Raw genomic sequence first — 24,807 nt, forward strand, 5'->3', positions numbered from 1 at the left:
CATCACAGTAATGGGAGAAAAGGAATACTCAAGTACATTTTACTGAAAGAGGCCATCCTAGACTACAGCGAAATGAAGGAGGCCATCACCAAAAACGAAGGTCAAAATTGACACAAACTTGTTTCGCATTTACTGGCGCACTAATTGATTTCTTAGAATCGTGAATAGGCAGTTTCTCAAGGCAAAGAAACGATTTTTAAGTTTTACAATTGACTTGGATTTTATGCGCTTATCGTTAGTATAATCAAAGATTCTCTTAACTGAAGCGGTTTTCTAACAAATTAAAACTTTATTACTGCTTTCCTTGAAAGTACTAATTAAATCAACTTAAGTACCTATCAATCAACATTACAGTGACTTGTGGTTGAAAATGGCTAGCGGCATAATACCCTAAATAGTTCAAAACAGCAATACTTAGTCCTTAAAAAGGCTAACAAACGCAGACTGAATTAGGCTCTATAATACGCCTAGCATTCAACATTATCAGAACCCATTAACACTCCATGTCTAAACCGAGACCCATATACATACTCATTTGTCGCAGAACACAATGGTTTACGAAGGTGTGTCACGATGTGGAAGCCCGATGTCGCGTCGCCAGATTAAAAAAAGTTTATAGAACGCTTTCCAAGAAATTCAACGATGAAGACATCCTGATTTCAATTTTAGCCACAAAAATACGACACCGATACAACAATTGATTTCCGAAAAGGAAGCGGCACAAGCGAAATAGAACACGAACCCATCGTGCTCGAACGGATGGGAGCTGAGAATGATGGGAAATCGCACATCACTCCTCAGTCCCTCCCCTCCACCCACACCCGTCACCAAAACGTAACGGCGTGGCGGGAGGGGGTGGGAGGATGGAAGGAGAACTAGGAAGCGGAGAGCTCCGGTCAGGTGGACGAACTCGTGCACACAACGCCCCCGAGGAAATACCGGTCGGTGTCGCGGAGGGGCTTTTTGAAGGGTTGCGAGGGAGAGACGACCTGGAGGAGAAGGGGTTGAAGACGGGAGAGAGCGGTGGGAAACTGGCGGGGGGCAGGGATTGTTAAAAGATTTCCTAGGCATGCGCGATTATCTCGCCGACGGCGGGGTCACCAAAACGGAAGCCAGCCTCGAACTCCGCGAGGCGGAGGAACTGTTCAATTTCGGGATGGGATGAATAGAATACATAATAGAGCCCATGAAAAAAACCAGTTTACGATTCATTTTCAAGAATGCCATATTTACATTCTTTGGGAAGAATGCGTCGGATGGCAGTGCCAAGATGAAGTAATACTAGCCTTTGTCTACGTAATAAGTCAATTACCTCACCTACCATCCTTTAATTAGAAGTTAAACCTCCGCAGAACAAACTGCATAACATTTCCACAATTCCTACCACAGATCAGATAGCGCGATACCCTAAAAAATAAATCACCCAATACGCTATTGTAAAATTATATACAGGCGAAAAGAGATGAACAGGAAAGTACACTGTGGCTCAAGTAGTCAATTATTACGCAGGAGAGGAAATGGGCACTAATATAAGACTTTATCGATTCTCTACAAGCCGCTCAAAACGATGACCACATGAATAATTACCATGAACACTGAATGGTTAAACATTCTTAGGGTGAGCCAATTCCGCAAAATCACAAGGTGCATTAGTTTACTTGTAGAAGGGTTCTACATATTAAGCAAACGCAATGTAATCTCGTATACTGTATTCGAGTGTGTGGCTGTTATTCATTGAAATTCATTTCCATTAAAAATGAAATACCTAAACGACCGATTATTAATTATCACATTATTCCACATCTCGCCTAATCATTACGTATTTTCTAATAAACCCCAAAACTATACCTTGAGTACGGTGAATTAAGAGTCATGCGCTTGGTAAATCTTTATGGCAGAGAAATCATCTCCACAAAGAGCAAGCTTTTAATGACAGTTCATTATGCAATGGCAATTGGTGAGGATGCGATTCTTGGGAATGATGCACTAATGGCTAATTGTAAGAGAACCAGTTCGGATGGAATGCCTGCCGTATTTATTAAACTGTTATGGAAAGCCGTTAACGGGTTATAACGACCAGTGTCCAGTTTAGTGTTGCAGAATTATATGACCACTACATTCAAACAAGACAAGGAAACTATAAAATTACGTACATGATATAAGGACTTTACGGAAACTTAACGGAAAACTAATAAAATGTAAAAATACCTTCGGACAAAAACACAATGTTAGAAATAAATACCTACTTTTTGTTTCACCTATTACGATGATGAACATCACGAGAAATAAAATATAAAGGAGACAGTAATCGAATGTGAAAGAAAGTCAACAAACAGTATGGTTTTATTTTTCACATCCCTTGACCCAAATAAACACCGAAAACCTCTGATTGCCGACGAAAAATAAAACTAAAAAACATAGCAGAAAAGGTAAATCCCAGAATAGCCTCCCCCTCATAATCAGATCCATGATAGCCATTTCCTTTCTCCAGACCAAATATACTACCTGACCATCTCCCCCACTTCCCGTTCACAAACACGATGCCCTACTGTGATGTAGTGAAGGTGTCAAGCCGCCGAAGGATGCGGTAAACATTATTTTTCGATGAAGTACAGGAAATCCATGCCAAACGTGGGCTCTCAATGGTTAAAACTTTCGTAGTCACAATGATACTGTCCGGGTGTAAAAACACTATGAATATCACCCACAAGTGGACGGGAGACGTGCGGGTAATGAAAATCGGTAATACCGTAGGGGGCGTGGTAGTTCATTCAATTGGTTGAGTAGAGCGCTGGCCTATCCGACAGAAAGACTACCCGCTAGTATATTTAAGGATAAATCTTCGGTATTTGCGCCGTATCTAGACATAATATTTAACAAGTCGCTGGTAGATCACAAGGTTCCCAGTGATAAGAAAACGATTAACGAAAAACCTATATTTAAAAACGGAGACAAGGGGAAAGCGAGCACTTAGAGACATATTTCCCTCACATCCAAATCATGCAAGGTCATGGAACATTTAGTCACCAGTTCGATCGTGAGACACCTCAATAGTCATAATTTATTGATGGAAAACCAGCACGGTTTCCAAAAGAGTGAATTATGCGAGACAAAACTTGGGCTTTTCGTTCATGATATCCTTAGTTCGAGAGAGAGAGAGCAATGTTCCAGTGGACGCGGTTATTCTACCTTTTAAGATAACCTTCGACAAAGTATCTCAAAGTAAACTACTCATAAAGCTAAAAGCATACGGCATTGATAAAAATATCCTAGGTTGGATTAAAGACGTTTATAATGGTCGGGTACAAATAGTAGCGATAGATGGAGTTAGCTCAAATGCAGTAGGAGTTGATTCGGGTGTTCCCCAGGGAAAAGTTATCGGACGCCTATCCTTCTTACTTTACATTGACGGCGTTGACTCCGTAGTCACTAGAAGGATACGTTTATTTGCCGATGATGCTGTGGTTTACCTTGATATCCGTGATCCTGAGGACACAGCAGCTTTATCAGATGACCTCAATGCTATAAAACGCTGATGCGACACTTGGCAATTAGAATTAACCTTGGAAAGGTGCGTAGAAATAAATTTTTGGAGAAAGAGACATTCCCAACCGAACGCCTACTGCATTGGGAACACCGAAATGGAATATGTAGACTCCAATACCTAGGCGTTACCCTAAATCACGATATCTCCTGGGTGAAACACATACGGGGAATATGTGGACAAGCTAACAAAAAATTAGGATTTAATAGAAGAGTACTTTGAAAATGTGATGAATAGGTCATACATAAATGTTATTGGTCATTGGTCAGTCCTCATTTAGAATATGCTGCAAGTATATGGGATCCTCACGAAGTTGAATTAATTGCCGAATTGGATCGCGTGCAGCGTAGAGGAGCTAAATTTGTAAAATGTTGTTATGATAAACTTAGTAGCGTATCCAAAATATTCGAGCAGCTAGGCTGGGTATCACTCACGGAGCGAAGGTTAATTACAGATTGCAGCTCTTGCATGAATTGGAAGGTCTCTTAAGCAGTGATGTTGAAAATGTATTATTACCCCTATCCTACTACGGTAGGAGAGATCCTGTCAATAAAATTAGAGAGACTAAAAGTAGAACAGATAGATTTAAGATGTCATTTTTTCCACGAACGTTGGGAGATCATAATTACATCGTTCGTCCGCGTTAGGGTCATGTTCGGGTAAAATTATTCTGGAGTGTATTCACCCCCTGCCACACACACTAGCGGTGGCTTGCAGGATATATATAAATAAAATTAGGAAGGATATGGGTTCGATTCTTGGCAGTGCCTATGGGCACCTTAAGACCCGAGCTGCGCGGTTCTTCCTGTTCTAGATTATCCTGGACAACCGCATGCGGAAAAGGGAGAGACGCTGGTTCCCCTACTCCGATTCGCGAATTACACAAGCGGTTGGACTTAAAATTAGGAGAGCTCTACCTACTGTGTTTATGGTTTTTTATAATGGAAAGATTAGAGTAGAATTTGATGTGTAATAAGGGCATATGGCATCAATATCATGATCACAGGTGATTTTAAAATTTTATTAAATATTTACTTTGGGGTTTCAGGTAAGCAGCCCTCAAATTATAGAACCTTAAAACGATCCAGGTTAGTATCTCAGCAGAAGCCGACGTTTCAATGGTTTTGAGAGGTAAACGAGCGGTTTGTTGTTTTCTTTTATAGGAGAATCAACAGATGGCTATTTGGGTCAGACTGCTAATAAACCATCAGTGCCTAAGGCGTCAAATTTAAAAGGAAATAAAATAAAACAAATCGCAAAATTGCAAATCCTTGAGCGTACCGTTAAAAGGGTTTCGGGCATTGTACATTCTCTACCCGTCAGATAAGAAGTTCCTGAAATTGTTAAACTAAGACCGACGCTGGGTTTCCCTCCACCCTATCCTACCTAATAAAAAATCTAACCTTCCCACAAATAAGATTTCTTCAACGGTGTAAACGAGTACGTTCGTCGCCTAAGACCGACAGCTCTGAGCAACTGTGACGTAAACTTAAATGTTATGTTGTCATATTAATGTGACGGGAAATACTATGTCGACTATTTAACTCCTATTAGATTTTTTCCTCCAATTTAAAATTTTTTACCCTAATTTAACTCCTACTAAACAGGCGTGAACATATAGGATTCCCCCTAAAAACTTTACTTTTTGCGTTGCCAACAAAGCCAACAAAGTAGTTGTCATCCAGTGATTTCAGTTTGTCCACCAAAAATCCTTCGGGTCGGGCTAGCAGAGAGAGAGAGAAAACAGTTCAACTTTTATTTCCAATATTACATTATCAATGTAGTTGTATTGAACGCGTTCTGATTTCAACTTTGGTCACAGTAAACTATAATAATGAGGGCAGATTGTAACATGCCGACACCACTGGCCTTACTCTTAGTTTTGACATTCGTTAAGATGAAAATCTATCGGCTACGAGGTTACTTTTACGTGTGCCTGGTACTATGCGTTGCGACATCGATACATCGACACTTTTGTAATACTCAATTTACACCGTAAACCATGCCACAGTGCGAACATCGCACATCCCTTCACCGAGGACGGGCGGACAGTTTCATGTCTCTCCAATGACAATTGAGGACACAAGAGCTCGACGGCCGCACCACACACGATGGGGGTATTTGACGGCCGTTCCGAACGCGGTCACTCGCATGCTGCTATCTCTCTGGCGCTCTTTGGCGGGGCGTGAGTTGGCTTTCTGGCACACACAAGAGGGCACCGACGGAAGGGGGGGGGCGAGGGGATCGGGTCGCCACGGACGACGGCGCCTAAAGCGGAAAATTTGCGCGGTCGGGGGGGTGGCACAGAAGTGGGGGAGGGGGTTGAGGGTACGCGGGGAGATGGTGCGTGTGGCTCGGAGCGAGGAAGGTTGTGAGCGGCGGTGGCGGAAAGGGGGAGGGGACGGAGAGAGAGAGAGGCGCTGAAACGGAAGGATGACATGAACGGCAGACGACGACACGGTGAGAGACGAAAAGGGGGTGGGGGCGCAGTCATTTCCATTTCTGCGGCATCGCGCTAGAGCACACTTTGACTTTCATTTTGAGTATAAGTCTTGATCAGTTTTAAGGAAAATGGAACAATTAAGGTAGTCAGAACATTTAGAAGCACATATGCTCGCAAATATCATCAAACAAGAGCACTTGAAAATATAATTTATCTTGATTCAGATTTAAATTAATCAAGACAAAAATATATTACAGAAGAGAGGGGCACAGAAATGACCCCAGAAGGCATTTCATCAAGTGTTTCGGAAAAACGAAGACGACATTGAGGGTTTAGCTTGACGAGATAAATTATCAGAATCATTTAACCTATTAGTAAAAGCCGAATACTGGAATCATAAAAGCATCAGGAAAGAGCAAAAAACATTTTTGCTATCATTTTGATATCCGTGAAATTACATGATAAAAACACATTATACCAAATCGTTCCGTACGCCAAGAGTGCAGTTAAATACATCAGATACACGGGATATCACTACAAATCAACAGATACGGAGAGTTTTTATTTAGTAGGAAAATACCCAACACCCAAATCAATTTAGGAATAAATTAAGAAATCAAGTCTCCACATAATTTGATTGAATTATTCCAAGCATCACCAATATGCTCATGATTGAAGCAGCAAATAAAGCATATAGTTGCAACGTAGTGACAATGAAAACCCCACCCTTATTACAAATAAATAACATTATCAGTTAAGGACAAAGAGATATTCAAATATTTTCAAAATTTAGGATAGAAACTATTAAACGAACGCATCTTTAAAAATGGACACTTGAAAACTCTTGAACCACATAGCAAATGTCGTTTCAAATTTGTAAAGTAAGACAAAACATCCAAGGAATTTGGAAATTTTAGAATCCCACTCTCATAGTCTGGGGGCGAGGTCAGATACCTTGCAGGGAGATGAAAATCACAATAGAAGGTAAAATGCGGAAGGGTAAGGCATTGAAAACAGTTGGGGCAAGGAACAGAGAAAGAACGGATGGATCAGACGGAAGTGACGGTAAAGAAAGAGAGTGAAACTGGAATGACATTTCCACCATTCGCCATATTTAGCGGCAAACCGTGACGGTTAGGGCAGAGAGAGAGGGGGTGATGGATCCGCATCGCAAACTTTCTACCACGGTACCACCACCGCCGTAATCTGTAACCCCGTGACCCCGCCATCCAACAAAGAAAGTCGATTTTCCCATCGCAACTGTTGACCACGACAACCGAAAAAGCAAATAAAAGGAAGGAAAACCAAAGGGAAGACTCATTGTGAAAAAACAAGGAGCAAAGAGGTAATCAGAGTCGAGGAAAGAAAAAAATATTCTCTGCACAGTCAAGAAAACGAGAAAAATAAATAGAAAGAGGCAGAATAGAAACGATGGGCAAATTCAACCCAAAGCAATGGAAAATCTAGGAAAAGCTCTCATTGCAAAACAGTAAATCAGTCTAAAAATGCATGTAGGCGTGTTTGAAAGCTTCTAGTGTTATGCCACCAGATTATGACTTAAAGGGTTCAGTCTTGGTTCAAAATCTAGTGGGCGTTGTACGAAATTTAAATGCATTTTTCACCACCACCACAAACGAGAAGGAAATCCAATATTATCTAAAAAAAATTACTAAGCCAAATAAATTATACCAATTGCACAAACACAGTAATATCAGAATTTTCCTTCAATACAATCAAATTACGAAGATTAAACTAAATAAATATATAGGTACCTATGTTGTATTGGAATAAACGATGGGTGCTTTATGCTCACATAATTCAACATCGGGGGTGGCCATTAAAAACGCCCACCATTCTAGTCAGTTTAACGTGAGACCAGTGATGACAGAGCACAAGGTTTGGGAAATAAATTTGAAATCAATTCATAATTACATTACAACTATTCACAGAGTAGTATCACAAAAAAGATCACACTCTTCTAGAAAGACAGACTTTTCGAAAATCCAAAATGTTTACAAGAAAGAACAATGGGAACTAATGATGACTTAGCATTTGAAACGATTGGATTAACATTCAATTTGAAGTTGGAATCATTGAAAATATGAAAGTAAGAACAAACACTGAAAGTAAATGTATTTTATCAGGTTGTGAGTCCCAAAAACTACATCACAGATAAACTCAACGAGAGAGAGAGGGCTTGGCCACTGTGAGGTTGATCTCTACGAGGAAGAGGGAAGAAGACAGTAGAGCTTCCTCATTAATCATTAACTCCCCTTTCCCTTTCTCCTTCTTCCTGGAGGGAAATTTTCTCCTAGCAAATATCCCCCGTGGATTAAATTGGTGAGATTAACAAAATAATTCATTAAGTTTATATTTATACGATACTTATCCGATAAAATGAATAAATAAATATCACTTTATCAGATCCTGTATCAAATGTCTGTAATAAATATCTGTAATATTGCGATTTAAATGTGAGTTTATGGTAGCATTTGTCTAGAAAATAGCGTAATGGAGAATCAATGCGTATTAAATTTCACAAGTGATCCGAAATATGCTTAAGAAACAAATATCAATTTTTGAAATCGTTACATACGCACCACTCGCTTCACACTTAATTTTCACAATCCTACGACACGTGATGTTTAAAAGGTCACAATTGAGATTACATGATAGCTGAACGAAGTAAACAGATTTTGTTTCGTATCTGTGTTTTGTATATTTTCTTTTCGACAAAATTTGCCACAACGGATGCAAGGATCAAAGCTCGATAGCATTCGAATTATGAACAACAAAAGAAATGATAAATGTACAAAATGAAACGACAATACAATTTCCAATATAATAATAGAATAAGACAAGTCAACGTTCAAACTTAATAAACACCTCATGATTTCAACGCATCGTGACATTGTTAAGTTGGAATCAGGAACGAGCTCAAATGACTGTTTTGATAACTGAAATGCATTCCCATGAGTTATACATCACAAGGCGATTTTTATTTAGGCCAAACACCGAGCTCCCTGAAACCCGCACCTTCATCAAAGCCTTTAGATTTACCCTCGTATCACCATGCCGACCGGGACCGTACTATATACATTCGGGCCGAGTGAACGTGTTTAATTGCTTGAAAAATAAGAAAACGCGGAAAGATGGCTGAATGGAGCAGAAAACGCTGAAGGTCGGCATGAGAAAGTATTGAACGAGCGAGAAGGTCAAGGAGACAGAAGTAGTACTACTAGAGTGTTGGTGCGGGCAGACTGAAAAAAAAGTATGGGGCTGAGATGGGGGGTCAGAAGTGAGGGGTCGATAACGCTGATAAGGGAAGGAAAAGCGAGCTTTAGGGAGAAGTCTAAGATACGCTCCGAGTGGGATGATGCCACCGTGTATATGTGCGAGAAATGGAGAGGAGTGGGGAAGGAGTGGCGAGGGAGTATCAAGTGGATTACAAAGAAAAGATGAGCTAGAAGGGTGAGATAGGGTGGGCTGGTGATTGGATGGCGGGATAAGGGATTTTCTTCCCTGCTGGGATAATTTTGTCTAGAGAAATTTCTCTTAGGCTTTTGTCAGGGTGATATCTTTCTCCGCAGCTAATGAAACCATTCTGACAAAGTGTTGATAGGCTAAAGTTAATAAAAACAATAATGTAAGCAACAATAATCAATTTTCACAGCTGGGGCACTAATTGACCCAAGTGAACACTTGTTGCCTAGCCTAGTCACCCTGCATCCACCCAATACCCACATTTACATTACAAACCTAATCGCGTAAAATCCGGAATAGAAGGGAATCCAAACTCCGCACTGAAAGCACGATTTATGGCATTACAGTCTATTAATTACAGGTAGGATTGGGAGTTCCTGAAAAAATTATTGCGAAAATTTGTAGATAACGAAAGCACTTATGTACGACAGAAACAAGTCCTGTCTGTAACTACTGCCTACCTCCGCTACTCATACTTTCTATCCTCTTGAAATATCTTAATTTCCTTTTCTTTCCTTACGACCATCTCCACTTACCAAGTACCTCCTTCACATCCTTCAACAATCCTCCTCCAATACCTACTCCATCCACTTCCTCTGTTGCCTTATCACATTCAACACTTCACTTTTCTCTTCAGCCAGCTTATTTTCTAAATCGGCTTAAAATTTGAAAATCGCACAAACTTCAATTGCCATAAAAAACACACACACACAAACAATTTTGCAATTATTTTTGAACTTTTAAAGATCTGCTCAGAAATGATGGAGAAAATTTTGCTTCGGATAAATACACATAATAAGGATTTAAAAAAACATTTTAATTCTGATAAAGTCAGGCATATAAAAATGTAAGTAACGCTGGATAAAATTGCATTAGCACAAATACAATAATCATCGCATTTTTGTCATACTTATTCCGAATCACTTTCGTATACAATACGTGTCCTCATTTGATCAATGAATCCTGGTCAGTTTTCTTATACCATTTCCCAAGTTAGGGAAAAATTACCTGCTGATTAAGTGATCTGTCTTAATTTGATATTCGAGGTATAGCCACGCCTCTTTCACCTTGAAATTTTTCCCAGATTCTAACACCCGATTCTCGGTATTTTAATAACCATATGACACCTTCGGCTCATAAAAGGATTTTCATAAATCTAGTTTCTCATATTTTAAGAACACCACCGAAGTGTCCCAAATACTTGAAGCAAGTAAGTTATTTTTCATGTAGTCTGAAACTGGAGAAATAGCAATTCCTTAACATTTCCATGGCTTCACCTACTACTATAGCTAAAACAAAAGTAAGGCAGTATTATTCTCATGCGAGATTTCGAAAGCAATTTTTGTAAGAGCACCTTTGGAGAGATGGAATTTTTGCGTATTCAACATAATTACGTAAAACTTGACCACTTTACACATTATTCTGTGTTTCTCATTCCTTTAAAATCACAATTATAATTAAATATATTCATTATTGAGTCGTTTATAAAAATGTGCGGAATAACCAAGTGTTGCCTTTCAAATATTCATTAATCGATTCGATACATTTATGAAACAACGAATTTCCATTGTATTTACGTGCATTTCATATTAATTTATTGTATCCTTCAGTTTTGAATAAAATCCTGAAATTTTATCGTAACCTGAAGCGATCAATACATACCATTCTTTGGTTCTAATTTTGGGGAAAATGAATTATATTTAACTCGACACAAAAGCATACTATAGCTGGCAAGTAAAATTGTTTATTTCCTCTCTTTCTATACGTTCATAACAGTTAATCCGGCAGAATTTCTCAGTGTACATTATGGTACGCAGTTTATATGTTTCGTATTTCAGCACAAATGATCTTAAAATTTAATTTCCTAATGCAATACAGACTAGCGCTACCTAATTTTACAGGCTCTTCGAATCAAAACTATCCGGCCGGATTTCAATGAAATGCCTGGGAAACAATCGATCTCTCGATTTTCCTAAAAGAGGCCAAGCTATTTCCATCCCGAGCGCTATCTGATGTTTTTCACTGTGGTAAACTCAAGAAAAGCTCTCGGAAACTTTTAATGCCCACTGAGCATTTCCGGACAATAATACCTACGAGAAAAAAAAATACTACTACCAATACTTCATTGGAGTAGACGAGAAATAATGGAGGCGGATCCAGTCTACCAACCCTACTACCGCCGTTTCCCTTCAAGTCTTTGTCATTCATTTGATGTTCGTCGTTCAGTTTACAGCTTAAGATGTAAGAAACATTGGAGCAATTATTTGGACAAACCGACGAAGACCTGCAGTTCGAGCCAAGGCGAATATAATAAAGCTACACAGTTAAACTAAATATGCGAATCATGGGTGGGCGCAGTCTGAGTCCTATTTTTAAAGAACTATCAACATTAAATACGCGCAGAGATAAAACCTCAAAACACGTCATATACTAATCATTAAAACAAAAACTACAGAACGTCAATACTTCCTTTAAATTTTGCATTATGACGGCTCAATCACGCCCATTTGACTGAAATCGACCCATGGGCATAACAGGTATTCGGTTATTTGCATATTGTACCTCAGGTCACGGGAAAATGTCCAAGAGTAAGCAATGAAAGCATTGGATTGCTATTACATTTTCTGATAAAATTTGCAGCATACCTGGGGCCCGTTTCTTAAACCTGCTACTCACAAGACCATGTAGCTTGCTCATTTGGAGCCTTCTAATAAAAAAAAATCTTAAATAGCACTCATCACTCCCCAGCATTCACAGGATGTGGTTTAGAAAGTTTTACATCGAATTTGAGACTATTTGTGGACAAATTGCAAATCGAATTGGGATTTTGAGAAACGCCCCCTTAGTTTCAACTGGAAGCACATAGAACACGCGCCGAGGAACATAGAACACGGAGGCGAACACTGCCCCAGGGTCCCTCCACGAACAGCGTGCTGAGCACGCACGCTCCTGATCTACACTGGGAAGATTTCAAATTCGGGAAAGGCAATGCTAATCGGTATGGACGTAAACGCTATTTCTTGCAGACCACACACTAAGGCCCAGGAGCGTACGCGGCACAAAGACTAGCACGCCCGAAACGCTGCACGGGCAGTGTGGTGGGAGGCACGGATGGGAAAACGGGGAACTCGGGAATGGAGAGATCCAATCCGGTCGGATGAACCGCGGCGATAAGGTACACGAAGGCGAGAGAAAGCAGTTTTGTGCACAGGTGCGTAGGAGGGGGCGGGAGAATAAGAGAGGAGAGTGCCGTGGAGGGAGAGTAGATGATGTCACGGAATTCCTCCACAGCAGAAGCGGCACTCCTCCTCCTCATGACTCTACTCTCCCTCCTCCTGCTGCCATTTCCCACTCCCCCGCCATAACCTCACACTCCTCTCGCGGGCACCGCATTCCAAAACATCGCCCTACCTCCCACCATCGCTATAGAGAGCGAGAGAGGAGGGACTCTCGAAAAATGTGCAGGGGGAGAAGGCCGTCGAGGTTGGTGAGATGAGGAAATCGGGAGCGTCATGGGGACGTCTACGTGCCTGTGATCGGCTTAAAGGCGGCACCAGTGTGGCTGCACCCGGCCGTGTGACATAGTAGGTAGTCTTGACAGAGAGAAACCAAGAGACCATAGCGTCCGTTTCCGAAAAAAGACGGATCCATCCTCTCCAGCATGGATTAGAAATGGCTAATTCCTCACGAACACATCTAAGTGCCACCGCTAGGGTGTGTGGCAGGGAGTGATACCACAACAACAATGAACAGAGAGCTTTACACATATGTTTTACAGCATTACGGTCCCAGAGTATAAAATAATGCTCGACGCATTCGAGACGATTACACTACGGGAATAATAATCATCATTCTATTCATTCCGATTAAACGTGCGTAAAATTAATGAAATTGTTGAAGCCGTAATCGATATTAAATGCGTGGTACTTATAACTCTAAAAAACTCAAGTGCCTCTTAATACATCTTTTTAAAATATTAAAATTGGTTTCTTTTCCACGAAACATACTGCTCGTCACTTGAGGTAATCGATTAGGTCATCTTTCTCTTTCACTAAGGCATCGGTCATTCGGTCGTATAGCTTCTACGTTTAAATCGAAATGCTGTGTGCACATTAAAAGTACATTTTGTACAAGAAATATGTCTGACTCCTTGTTTTCCAAGACAGTAGCTTGCCACATGACTTGCCAACTTCCTATTCGCCTGCTAAGAGTAGTTAAGTAGTAAGTAGTTTAGAAAATAACTGATTATCCTCAAAATAAGGAATCTTGACTAACTAGGGCATTCCTTAGTCCAAAAATTTAAAAAAAGTTATTTGTCAATGGGAACAACTTCAGCTTCAACAGTAGCAGTAACCGTGAAAACTACTAGACAGCAAGAGAAATAAAGTATGAAACCGCTTACACTTACGGTAACTCAAACGTATAACAATAAAATTCCAAAGGTAAATTATGATCGTCTTAACGTTTGCCTTGTTTTATCAACGCAAAAGCCGGAACCAACACGGTTAGGAAGGGATTAACATGCGAATTAGTGAAACACCGAAGGATAATGAACGAAGTTCTACTGTCCGCGCACTTAACAAGAAGTCGAATTAGTTTTTATTTTATATAATCTGGCATTCCATCACAACAAATGTAGGAGTGTATAACAAGACGGGTGAGGGGGCGTTGTCCCCAGCCAATTATCGACCAACTTTCATCGGGGAATATGACTAGTAAAAATTCTTACAAATTAAAAAAAGACTTCATTATCCGGGGACCACGTCACCAACTCATTCATAATAATCAACGCACATGCACAATCAATCAGTAGTGTAAAAGTAGAACGAGATAAGGTGAGGACACCAAACAGTCGATCATATATCGCCCCAAAGAAAATATTGTATACCACGAGCTATAGCCAAAGAAAATGTCTAACGGAGGAAAGCGATATACAGCAGCTCCACCCAAGCTATGTGATTTTTCGGGTACCAGGTGTTCCTGCGAAACCATAGCCGGCACAGGGAAAGGAACTGCCCCCCCCCACTCCCTGATACATGAATTTCACACGGAAACTGACTCGGCTTAGAAATTTCGTACTGTCACTGCCGGTCAGGGCAAAGATCTAACCACTCGGGAATCAGATAGTCGGGAGGATCATGGTTATCAATTAGCGATACTTTAACACCACATTTCTTTACCCGCAAAATGAATACATCACGAAAGGACGGAACTGTGGGATACGAGAATAGGGAAGGATTAATTAAGACTTTAATGCGGATATGTACGGCTCAAAACTTATTTTTTTGAGAAAATAGACGTACTTTGATTTTGGATACTTATGAGATAAGGGAAGCAAATACCAAACCTTTCAAAAATGTTATTGATTTGAACGATTTACCTTTCTGGGGCCCCTATGAATTAGGAACAAGTGGCACCTCAAGACCATAAACAAGCCTTTACCGAATTGCATTTACAGGCTGTGGGCAGGATGTGGAAAGGTGGACGTGATCGAGTGGTCATTTATTCCATTGGAAATGAAACGTGTATCGGTAGTGCATAAATGAGAACAACGCTGATGCATGGCTTGTGTCACATGCAACCTAATGGCACCAAAAGATACACTGATGAATTTACGAGTAATAACTGAGATTCCAAGCCGGTCTTCCGTCTTTCTCTATGTCCTCTAGAGATTCTAACTTCGTGAGATTAAATTCTTCAGATTCTAACTTCTACCCGTCTTGAAAAAAACATTTGGCTGAGAAACCGGTGTCAGCCAAACTTTAGGCATCTTAATTACAAAAAGGAATGATTAGGCCTTTGATTTTCATTAAATATTACTAACAATAAGAACCTCGCGCGTAATTTACACGATATGTGAGAAAATTGCCATATTCTCAGGATTCGAGACTGTATCACCCCGAGTAAGATGTAAAAATGCAATGTCCAATAATTTCGTGGGGAAAGAAAACAAAGGGCATAAAATATTTTACAGATTCCAAATTTAAAGGAGCTGGGAAAAAAAAGGTGCCGGTTTTCTTATACCGACTGATGACAGCAGCTGAAATCATTGAACGTCACATTCGAAACTGGCCTGCCAAATACGATAATGCGTACCATTTCACGCGTCCTACATAACTCAATAATTAAATAAAACAGTGTGTCGGAAAAATATCTATCTTCTGAGCAGGATGGTCGTTTAAAATAATAATTCAGATTGGTTAAGACTTTTTAGAGGCCCCTCCCTCGGCTAGCCGTCCTCAAAAGCGGCAGTCCTTGCGTGTGACTCACGTTCTACTATATTCCACGATGCCGGCGAGGACTTGGCAATGGCTTTCACCGGGCGTGAGTGAGGATTGACGGAGACGTAATACAAGAAGCAATGAATGATTCACCGATCGTCAGCATCTTTCCGCGAAAAATTACAACTAGCCCCGTGACATCTTAAGTTTGTCCCACTTAGCAAACTTTCAACGATTAACTGGTCAAAGTGTTTTAGATAACACTCGTTGACATATGAATCGCTATTATCTAGGTGTAACGTCTACCTGCCTCTCAAGGTCACGCCATGACCTTACCGAGACGCTTTAATCGAATGAAAATCGCTGGTTTCACATAGATTTCTTTCCAACCCCTTGACACCTAGTGGAGAAAAATGAAGATTTGGAGCGGCACGCGAAGCAAAATTTTCCACATCCCTTCGTTGCCTCCAAAACATCTTTTCAAACGATTAACTCGAGATTAAATACAAATAAAATACAAAATTCTACACAATAAGATTAAGTCTAGCGCTGGAATTACATTCATTCATTGTTTTTTGTCAGGATGACATTCGGCAATCTGTTCATTAAAAGGATGATAGCAATTATAAACAACAGCCTTTTTCGTGATACTAGCGAGTGTTTGAAGCAACGAGAATAAGGCTTGCCCTAAGTTAAGTTTCTTCTGAGCCAATATAGGAATAACGAAAATCGGGAAAAAAATTAATATACTTAACTCTTTAAGGTTTAATGAAGGGGTTTCGGGACGGAGTCTCCTTTCCCTCATAAAAATATTATTTTCGTCAGAACTTGCATTGATACCCCACTCATTTTCGATTCAGCAATTTGATCCAAATTAACACAACTATGGCAAAGAAACAACGTTAGAACGACAGCAACTCCCACAGTAAACGATGAATTTCACTTCACCACTAATTACCCACGTCTGACGTGTATTATTAGGTGATGGACTCTGGCTACGATGCCAGTATCCAAGATCTGGATGAAGTAGAAGCCTACGATTGTACGGAGGTTAGCACATGCGAAAATAAATGAAAATAACAATTCGATAAGCCGGCAACAAACCATAAACACTACATTCAAATGAAGCTCTAAATTTGGAATTTCTCAACTTTATCTCAACAATTATAATCTAGGAGCAAACAATAACGTCAAAATCGCATGAGTTAACTAAAATAATATACAATTTACGAAAACCAAACTTATATAATTTGCAATTCCACCAGGAAAACCAATTACAAATTTCATGAGCTCTAAGGCCACCAAGTAAAAGGATGTTCAGTATAGCCAAAACACAAAATGAAATCACTCATCTAAATTAACAAATCTATAAAGAATCAAAGGCAAGTCGAAATACTATAATATTTGAATGGTAATAATAAGTTTTCAAGAATGAAAGTTGTCAATAAAAAGTGAATTATGACAAGCTAAACACAAAGCCGTCAAAGGCGCCAAATATCAGACACGGCTCTTCACCAGAAAACCACCCAAATCTTTAACTTACTCGATCAACTGATGATACTAACTTCAACATTCAGTTTGATTCCTTCGAGGTTTTCATCAAACTTAAAGGTACATTCTGAACGGTCCCTAACTGTAACCTAAGCATCGCAAGTTACATCTGATCTGAATAATCTGATGGCAGATTTGAAATAAACCATCAAACCTCAGTAAATGATGCGTTTAAGAAGAACAAACAAAATATCATTAAAAAAGCTTAATTACAGTCATTGGCTTTTTACAAACACCATTCTTAAATGATGATGTTTTGATTTTAGGAAGCTCTTCATCGGTGAGCTATGAAAAAGCTTCATTAAAAAGAAACTGGTGTAATACAACATCGTTACTCATTTCAATTAACAGAATCCAAAATATTAAAAAATTATCGAATTATTATAGTTCACTACATGCCTGGAGTTTAGAGATATATATACACAATCTAAACTGCCCGACGTTGTAAACAAGGACCACCCAACTCAATAGAAAAACAACAAATGAGCACTGCATTCATGGCGATACATATGAAACTTGAAAGTACTGGCTAATATGGAGACAAAAATGAACAAGAATTCGACCAATGCCGAATAAAACCAGCATATTACTACGAGAGAGGATAACGTGCGGAATCTAAGAAGATTTTTTTGTAGCATTTGTCCGATATTTCGTCGAATACCTCTTGATTTGCACAAAACACCAAGTTACATCAGTCGGTTAGAACTAACACAAAATCAAATCCAAAAACCTTAGCTTATTATAAACATAGGCATGACATTGGCGACAATGTTATACCAGCTTCTTGAAAATTACAATGGACTTCCGAGTAAAGCTTAACCCAGTTAAACATCTAACTAATATATATGAAATAGTGACTACTTACCATTTCTCGAAACGTCCAGCTCAACAAGGTTTTCAAGATTTTGTATATCAGCTGGCAGTCTGCTGATTTCGTTGTCACTAAGCCCAAGCCTCCTGAGACGGTTGAGGCGAAAGAAGTTCTACAAAAAAGTAATATTAACATATAATAAGTCACTACACCAACAACAAGCAACAAAAAATAGGATTAAAATAGTTCACTAACCTTCGGAAGATCTCGTATGTGGTTAGCGTCTAAGAGAAGTTCCTCTAGGCTCCTTGTATACCTCATGATATCTTCCGGGACAGAAGGGAGTGAACAATGACGCTTATCCACTGCCTCAATCTGCCGATTGCAGCCTTTAAAAATTGGAATACAACGAAACATATTTCCTTAAGAGTACACACAACAGCGCATTATCCAAACTGTACACTATTGGAGTTAAGACGGAACATAAAATCGTCCTAATTCGGAGACACAATTCACACCACCCACAACACCCATCTCAGTTTTAAACATGAAAACTGAATAAGTGACGTCATCACCCCTCACGTCGAGAGAATCGGTGGCACAAAACTCAACTGCTCATGAAAGCTTTCACGTAGTAGTTGAAAAATAAACCACCAGGTGATACGAAGCTGTATGTCTGCTAAAAAACAATTCCCTTCACTAATTCCAACCGAAGTGCCAAAACATATTAATAATTAAAGGAAGTCATTTTTTAATAAAAAATATTTACTTTTTTCAGGCTAACTGTATAACTATACACATTAAATGTCTGGATAGGTGATTGTAACGTCATCTTGTAACATTATATGGGACTAGAATATAAGCTTTCAAAAGAGGCAACATTCAAAGTTACCGAGATAAATACTCATATAAAAACCTTATTATGTGTATATAACTACAGCAACAATATTAAATTCAATAGAATTAAAATTTTCAATAGATTCTATTTAAATTATCGATAATATAAAACATCCCATTAGCATTTAAATCGGATGTTGCCAATTACATTCGTAATGGACGACAAAGATATTTAAAGGAGCAAAGGCAGAAATATTTTGAAATAGTGATTCGTAAATACATTGACAAACAAAAATATTTAATTGTATCTTTAAAATATACCAGTCCATTATTTGTACCCCATCTTTATAAGGTATGAGGTACTTCATTTGTAAAAAGGCCTCAATTGACCTTCTCAACTATAACAAACAACAGTAATCCTCCTTATGATATATTATGAAAATTTGCAGTCCCTCAAATGCTATGGGATTCAGGGGATACTCTTTTACTAATAATTAGCTCTTTTCTGTTAAGAAAAAAGGGACAAAACCATTTTTGGTGTCTATATCTCTTTGGTACCTATGTCCTGGGTAACCTCATTCACAAGCTTACAAGATTCCCATCCCATCTTTGCTCAGATCTTGCTGTGCCATATTTTTAGGAAGCATCTCAACTTTTACTCAACAAATGGTTTGTACCATTGGTAGGTCCAAATTAGAACTAAAAATCACATTCATCCAAATTCTTACATCCACTTGCAATGCTGATGTACGTAGACCCCTATGGACCATTTAAAAAAAAATGTAATGACCTCTCCCAAAACATCAAAGGACTACTTCTGCAGAAGTTAAAGCTTTATTCAAGAACTATTCTTTTAATCAAGCATACCATGATCTCAAATGAGTTTTAGTGATATACTTATGATTCATTCTGATTGTTTGTAACAAATAATATACTGCCAGTGATTCTTACTGTATATATTACGATGTAATATATTACATCGTAATATATACAGTAAGAATCAAATGGGTTTTATTTCGTTGATATTTTATTTCGTTTATGTGCCCTCTGGCTATTGGAATAGTTCCACATCCTATGACTCATGAATGAATAAAGTGCATCTTCTTTTATATTATTACTTGATTACTTTTTGAAAATTCAATGTCATATGAATTTTTCTCAATGAAATGTCATAATTTCACTAGATTATAATTATAACTGCACTTTCGGCACTCCAACATTCCATGTTGTGCCTTGACTAATTCTTATTTTTGCAACTTTAAGAGTAGTCTCTTTCATAAATTGTTTCTAATGAATCATCTATAGCCTTAACCTCACTTTTCAGGTTTCCTACCATTACACTCTTCCATTATTTACTTTTTCTAAGAATATGCCCAATTATTTCATAGGAGTTTTATCATAAAATTTTCCATGTACACCATCAGGTTCAATCTAAGCAGAAGTGAAAGCTCAATGAGACTTCCTCATTTCATTGCCTTCCTTTCCCCTGCACATGTTATCTGGAATTGCAACTTTCTTTCGACTAATATTCTTTGTAGATTTTAATGGCTAGGTTAACACAGAATTTCTTATTATTTGTTTTTAATTAAATGGTAATGATTTCTCAATACAATACTATCCTGAGCACTTTTTCTTAGCAGTCTACCTGTCAAAGTACCACAGCCCTACCTAATATAAGACATTTTCCTAACACCCTATATTACAGTAAATCATTCTTTAATTTGACAGGTCTACCATCCCATCCAGCATCCCTCAACCTTTCCTCTCTCTAATTCCCACAACATTTGCATCCCTTTCATACCCTTCATTCATTTTTGCTACCTTCTTGCAATTCTCTAAACAGCTCTCTATCCTCTCCTACCATGCCTCACATAGGTTTGTTTATGTTACATTCTATATGCTCCATTCTTTTCCATCTTCATATCTTTACAGTATCAAATTTATGCTCATTCTCTTGCCCCAACAACCAAATTCCACAGGTTTACTTGAATGAAACAATGCTCCATATAAAATATTTTCTTTACTTTTACTTAAGATACCATTCATCACCTCTTGTGTAAAAATGTCTTTATCTAATTCAATTATTTTCATGCCATAACAGCCTCTTCATCTTGATCTAAAACATTTCCTGGACAGGTGATGAGTTCTGTATGTTCTGGTTCATGACCTTCAACTTTAATGTGTAACTTTGTCAAACTATTTTTTAAAACCCTCATTTCCTTGTGATTCATTCTAATCCAAAATTTAGCACCTAATATGCAGTGAACTCAGCAATGATTTTGATTCTTTGGCTGACTGGCTAAGTCAAGCAGTTCACATGGAAATGTGACATGACATCAATATTTATTCAGATTTCCTTCGTGAAGTTGTGTTGTGACTTGTTATCATTTATTTGATCACTATATTAGCAGGAAGATTAATAAAAATCATTTATGCATAAAAGGATTTTAATAAGTAATCCTTTTGTTTAATCAAATTACAATAGCCAAATAATATAAAGGGGACATATTTTTAAAAAATTTCAATACATAGCATTTTCCTTCCTATTGCCATTATCCCTAAGCCCCATGGGCAGTTGGCATTGTTATAGATCATTCAAGAATAAATAAACCTGTGGGTGAATTTTAACCACCCTTCCCTGGAGTGGAAGTTGCCCTACCTCCCACTTTCACTCCCCAAGATTAACCTAAAACTGATGAAAAGTTTTGCTCTTTATTCACAATTTATGCTCTCCACCAAAAGGTTCTTACCTTATGTATTTATTTTGTTTTCTCATTTAGTATTGATTTGATTTTTGTTCCCTAGTTTGGCAAACCACACCTAAAGTGGTACAAAAATAAGAGGAATCTAGGACTCTACACCCTATGACTAGGTCTATGTATGCCCTTGGTAAATGGTCATTAGAATTTCTCTCACGCATTCAGAGGATATTTGGCAACACACTATGATGCTTGCTTCAATGAAAAGTAGTCACAATGGTTCGCTTAGCTCTTCGTACTCTATGAAGAGGCAATAAGATATCAACATTTGTTTACTTATATAATTTGAGGAAATAGCAAATATGTCAAAGAATTATGTATCATTGGTATTTAATTATTATTATTTAGAGCCAACTTTGACTAAATGATTTTGCAGGGATGAGTGTTTTAAATATAAATGTTTTGGGAAATTCCACAATGTAATGAGCATGTTAAAATTACTGATAATGTCATCAAAAACTGACAATTTTGAACATCCTCAATATTCAGTGCATACGCCTAAAAAAAACTGCATTTATTAGGATTCAAATTTAACAACAATCACAGAGAGAGCTGTATTTATAATACATTTTATATTGCTAATGCATTAAGATCAAAAGATTATGAAATACAAATACACCTCTTTTAATAAATAAATAAGTTCACTTGCTAAAGAGACGTTCATAGGTATCTTAATGAAGGAAGGCTTTCTGGCACAGCAAAATGAGCAATAAAAAAATGCCTGTTAAAGCAGCTGTTTGTTTACAACATGATGTGACTCGGCAACATGTTCAGCTTGCCTTGAAATGACCCAATCTTGATGAAGCTTGTTTGCTATCAACAATACTTAAGATCATCTTATATAATGATTACTAGCTGAATACCCGGCTTTGCACGGGTTAGGGGGAAACAATAATATAAATATACTACATAAATAAAAACAAAAAATTATAAAGTACAATAATACACTACTTCATACAAATTTAATTAACACCTGTTTATAAACTACATTTTTTGTTTCATATCCAGGAGAAAGAATATATAAATTTTTAGGCGAACCTACTCTGGAGCAAGCAACATAAAGTTGCCCATGGTTAAAACATGGCGATCTTAGATCAACACCACAAAACTTTAAAGACTGTCCCTGTGATTTATTAATGGTGATTGAAAAAGCTAGCCAGACTGGAAACTGTAATCTTTTAAAGTTGAAGGGAAGATCAGTTGGGATTAGAGGTATCCGTGGAATAAAAATTATTTCGCCTTTTCCTTTTCCAGTTAAAATGACTGCCTGGATTATATTTTTCATTAATTTTGTCGCACACAATCGTGTCCCATTGCAGAGTTTTGGTGGATCTAAATTTCGCAATAAAATGATTGGAGATCCTACTTTAAGTATAAGGCGATGTTGTGGCAATCCAGCTGGATCGAGTGAATTTAGGAATTCCGTTGGATAATTGACGGCTTCGTCAGCATCCACTACGGTATCAACCGATTTATATTCAATCACGTCTCCTGGCAGTGTGGCTAGTATCTCCTTATAAATTTCATTAACATCATCGTTCTTAGGAGCAAGAATGGCTCTTTCTCGCAACCATTCTAAATGTTTATAATTTTGCTTAACGTTAGGATAGACTGTTTGTATCATATCGCGGACAGTTTTCACCGATACACATAAATCTGATGACAATTTTATCATACCAGATGCTTCAATAACTAATCTATCTTCTCCAATCTCCAAAAGTTTATTTGCAAAATTTTGAGCATTTCCATCTCTTAAGAGGATTCGCATGTTTTGTTTAAGGCTAATTTCTTGGACATGATTCCATAGAACAGTAGGTTTTAAACAGGCATAAATTTCATCGGCTGGAGTCGATTTTGGAATGACAGGCAGAGTTTGACGGAAGTCTCCACACAGAAGTACCAGAACTCCTCCCATTAAACTGCAGTTTCCTCTAAGATCTTGAAGTGTTGTGTTGAGGGCCTCAAGAGATTTTTTATGAGCCATCGTACACTCATCCCATGCTATCAATTTACATTCTATAAGAACTTGTGCCTGGCCGCTTGTTTTATTTATATGACATGTGGGATTTTCTTGTCGGGAAATATTAAGTGGCAACTTAAGGGCAGAGTGGGCTGTTCTTCCTCCTTCCATTAATGTCGATGCAATACCTGAAGATGCAACGGCTAGAGCAATTTCTCCATGAACCCTGATTTCAGCGAGAACTAAATTAATTGAAAATGTTTTTCCCGTGCCACCAGCAGCATCAAGAAAAATGATATCTCCTTCTTGTTTATCTACTTGATCCATTATTGTTTCGTACGCGAATTTCTGATCTTCATTAAGAAGTGGCTTTTTATCCGCGATGTATGCTTCTAAGTCTAAGACATTGTTGCTAGTTTCACGTATATAATCTGGATAAAATACACCCTGTTGATCTTGTACAGGTGCAAAAAGACCGAGTTCCACTAAAGTCTTGTTAACCATGGTGATACACTTTTCCTCCAAAATAATCAAAGTTTTATTAAAAATGTCGGAGTTAAACGTAATATCCAATGTAGGATTTTCACTTCGAACTTTAGCCAGTATATCCTCACTCATTGGTTCTTTATATTTTTCCCATAATGTTTTTGGGTTAGATGGATTACAGGAGGTTATTATGATGGCAAACAAAATTCGGATTTGTCCTGGAAGAGAAATCAAACTGGCCTCTCGCAATGAGTCATCCCAGTGTTGATCTCCTTCTAGCAACCCTAAATTCTGGCAAGCTTCTCTGAATGTCTCACATATTTCTCCGTTTACCGTTCTTAATTCTGCAGATGAGCGAGGTCCTCTAATGGTATGTAGAAGCATTCTTAAAAAATAACATACAGCGTTGTTAGGATGGACTGTGTAGACTCGGCCCAATGCGTCACATGAATAAATATTATTCTCAGGATCAAAGTTGCCCATTTTTCTTCTACAAAAGACTTTCCTTGATGTATTCCATGTATAATATCTCGGCAATTCTGAATACAATAGTGTTCTTGCAAAATTATCCTGCTGGCATAGTTGGAAAAATACTGTTTCTATGACAGCAAAAAAGTAAACAAATTACATACATACAAACAAACACTCTCCTTTATATATATAGATGAAACTAGAATAGTATACCAAGAATGAGTTTAAGATGATCTATTTC

At 38.2% G+C, this 24,807-nt stretch overlaps 1 protein-coding gene across 10 annotated transcripts in view; it reads right to left on the bottom strand.

Annotated features, from left to right (window-relative positions):
* Window positions 1-18,612, bottom strand: part of scrib (scribble planar cell polarity protein) — a 336,501-nt gene extending 317,889 nt beyond the window's left edge. For all 10 annotated transcript variants that reach the window (XR_011702610.1, XR_011702611.1, XM_071595076.1 and 7 more), the window contains exons 1-2: window positions 18,309-18,612; window positions 18,108-18,225 (exon numbers count right to left, since the gene is read on the bottom strand). Coding sequence is in view for 8 of the 10 variants with exons in the window: in XM_071595076.1 (XP_071451177.1) it covers window positions 18,108-18,225; window positions 18,309-18,470 (280 nt within the window). In the remaining 2 variants the exon portion in view is untranslated. The remainder of the gene's footprint in view (window positions 1-18,107; window positions 18,226-18,308) is intronic.
* Window positions 18,613-24,807: the final 6,195 nt, after the last annotated feature.

This window comes from Hetaerina americana, unplaced genomic scaffold (genome assembly GCF_022747635.1).
Source record: "Hetaerina americana unplaced genomic scaffold, ioHetAmer1.1.p SCAF_7, whole genome shotgun sequence".
NCBI classification, from domain to species: domain Eukaryota; kingdom Metazoa; phylum Arthropoda; class Insecta; order Odonata; family Calopterygidae; genus Hetaerina; species Hetaerina americana.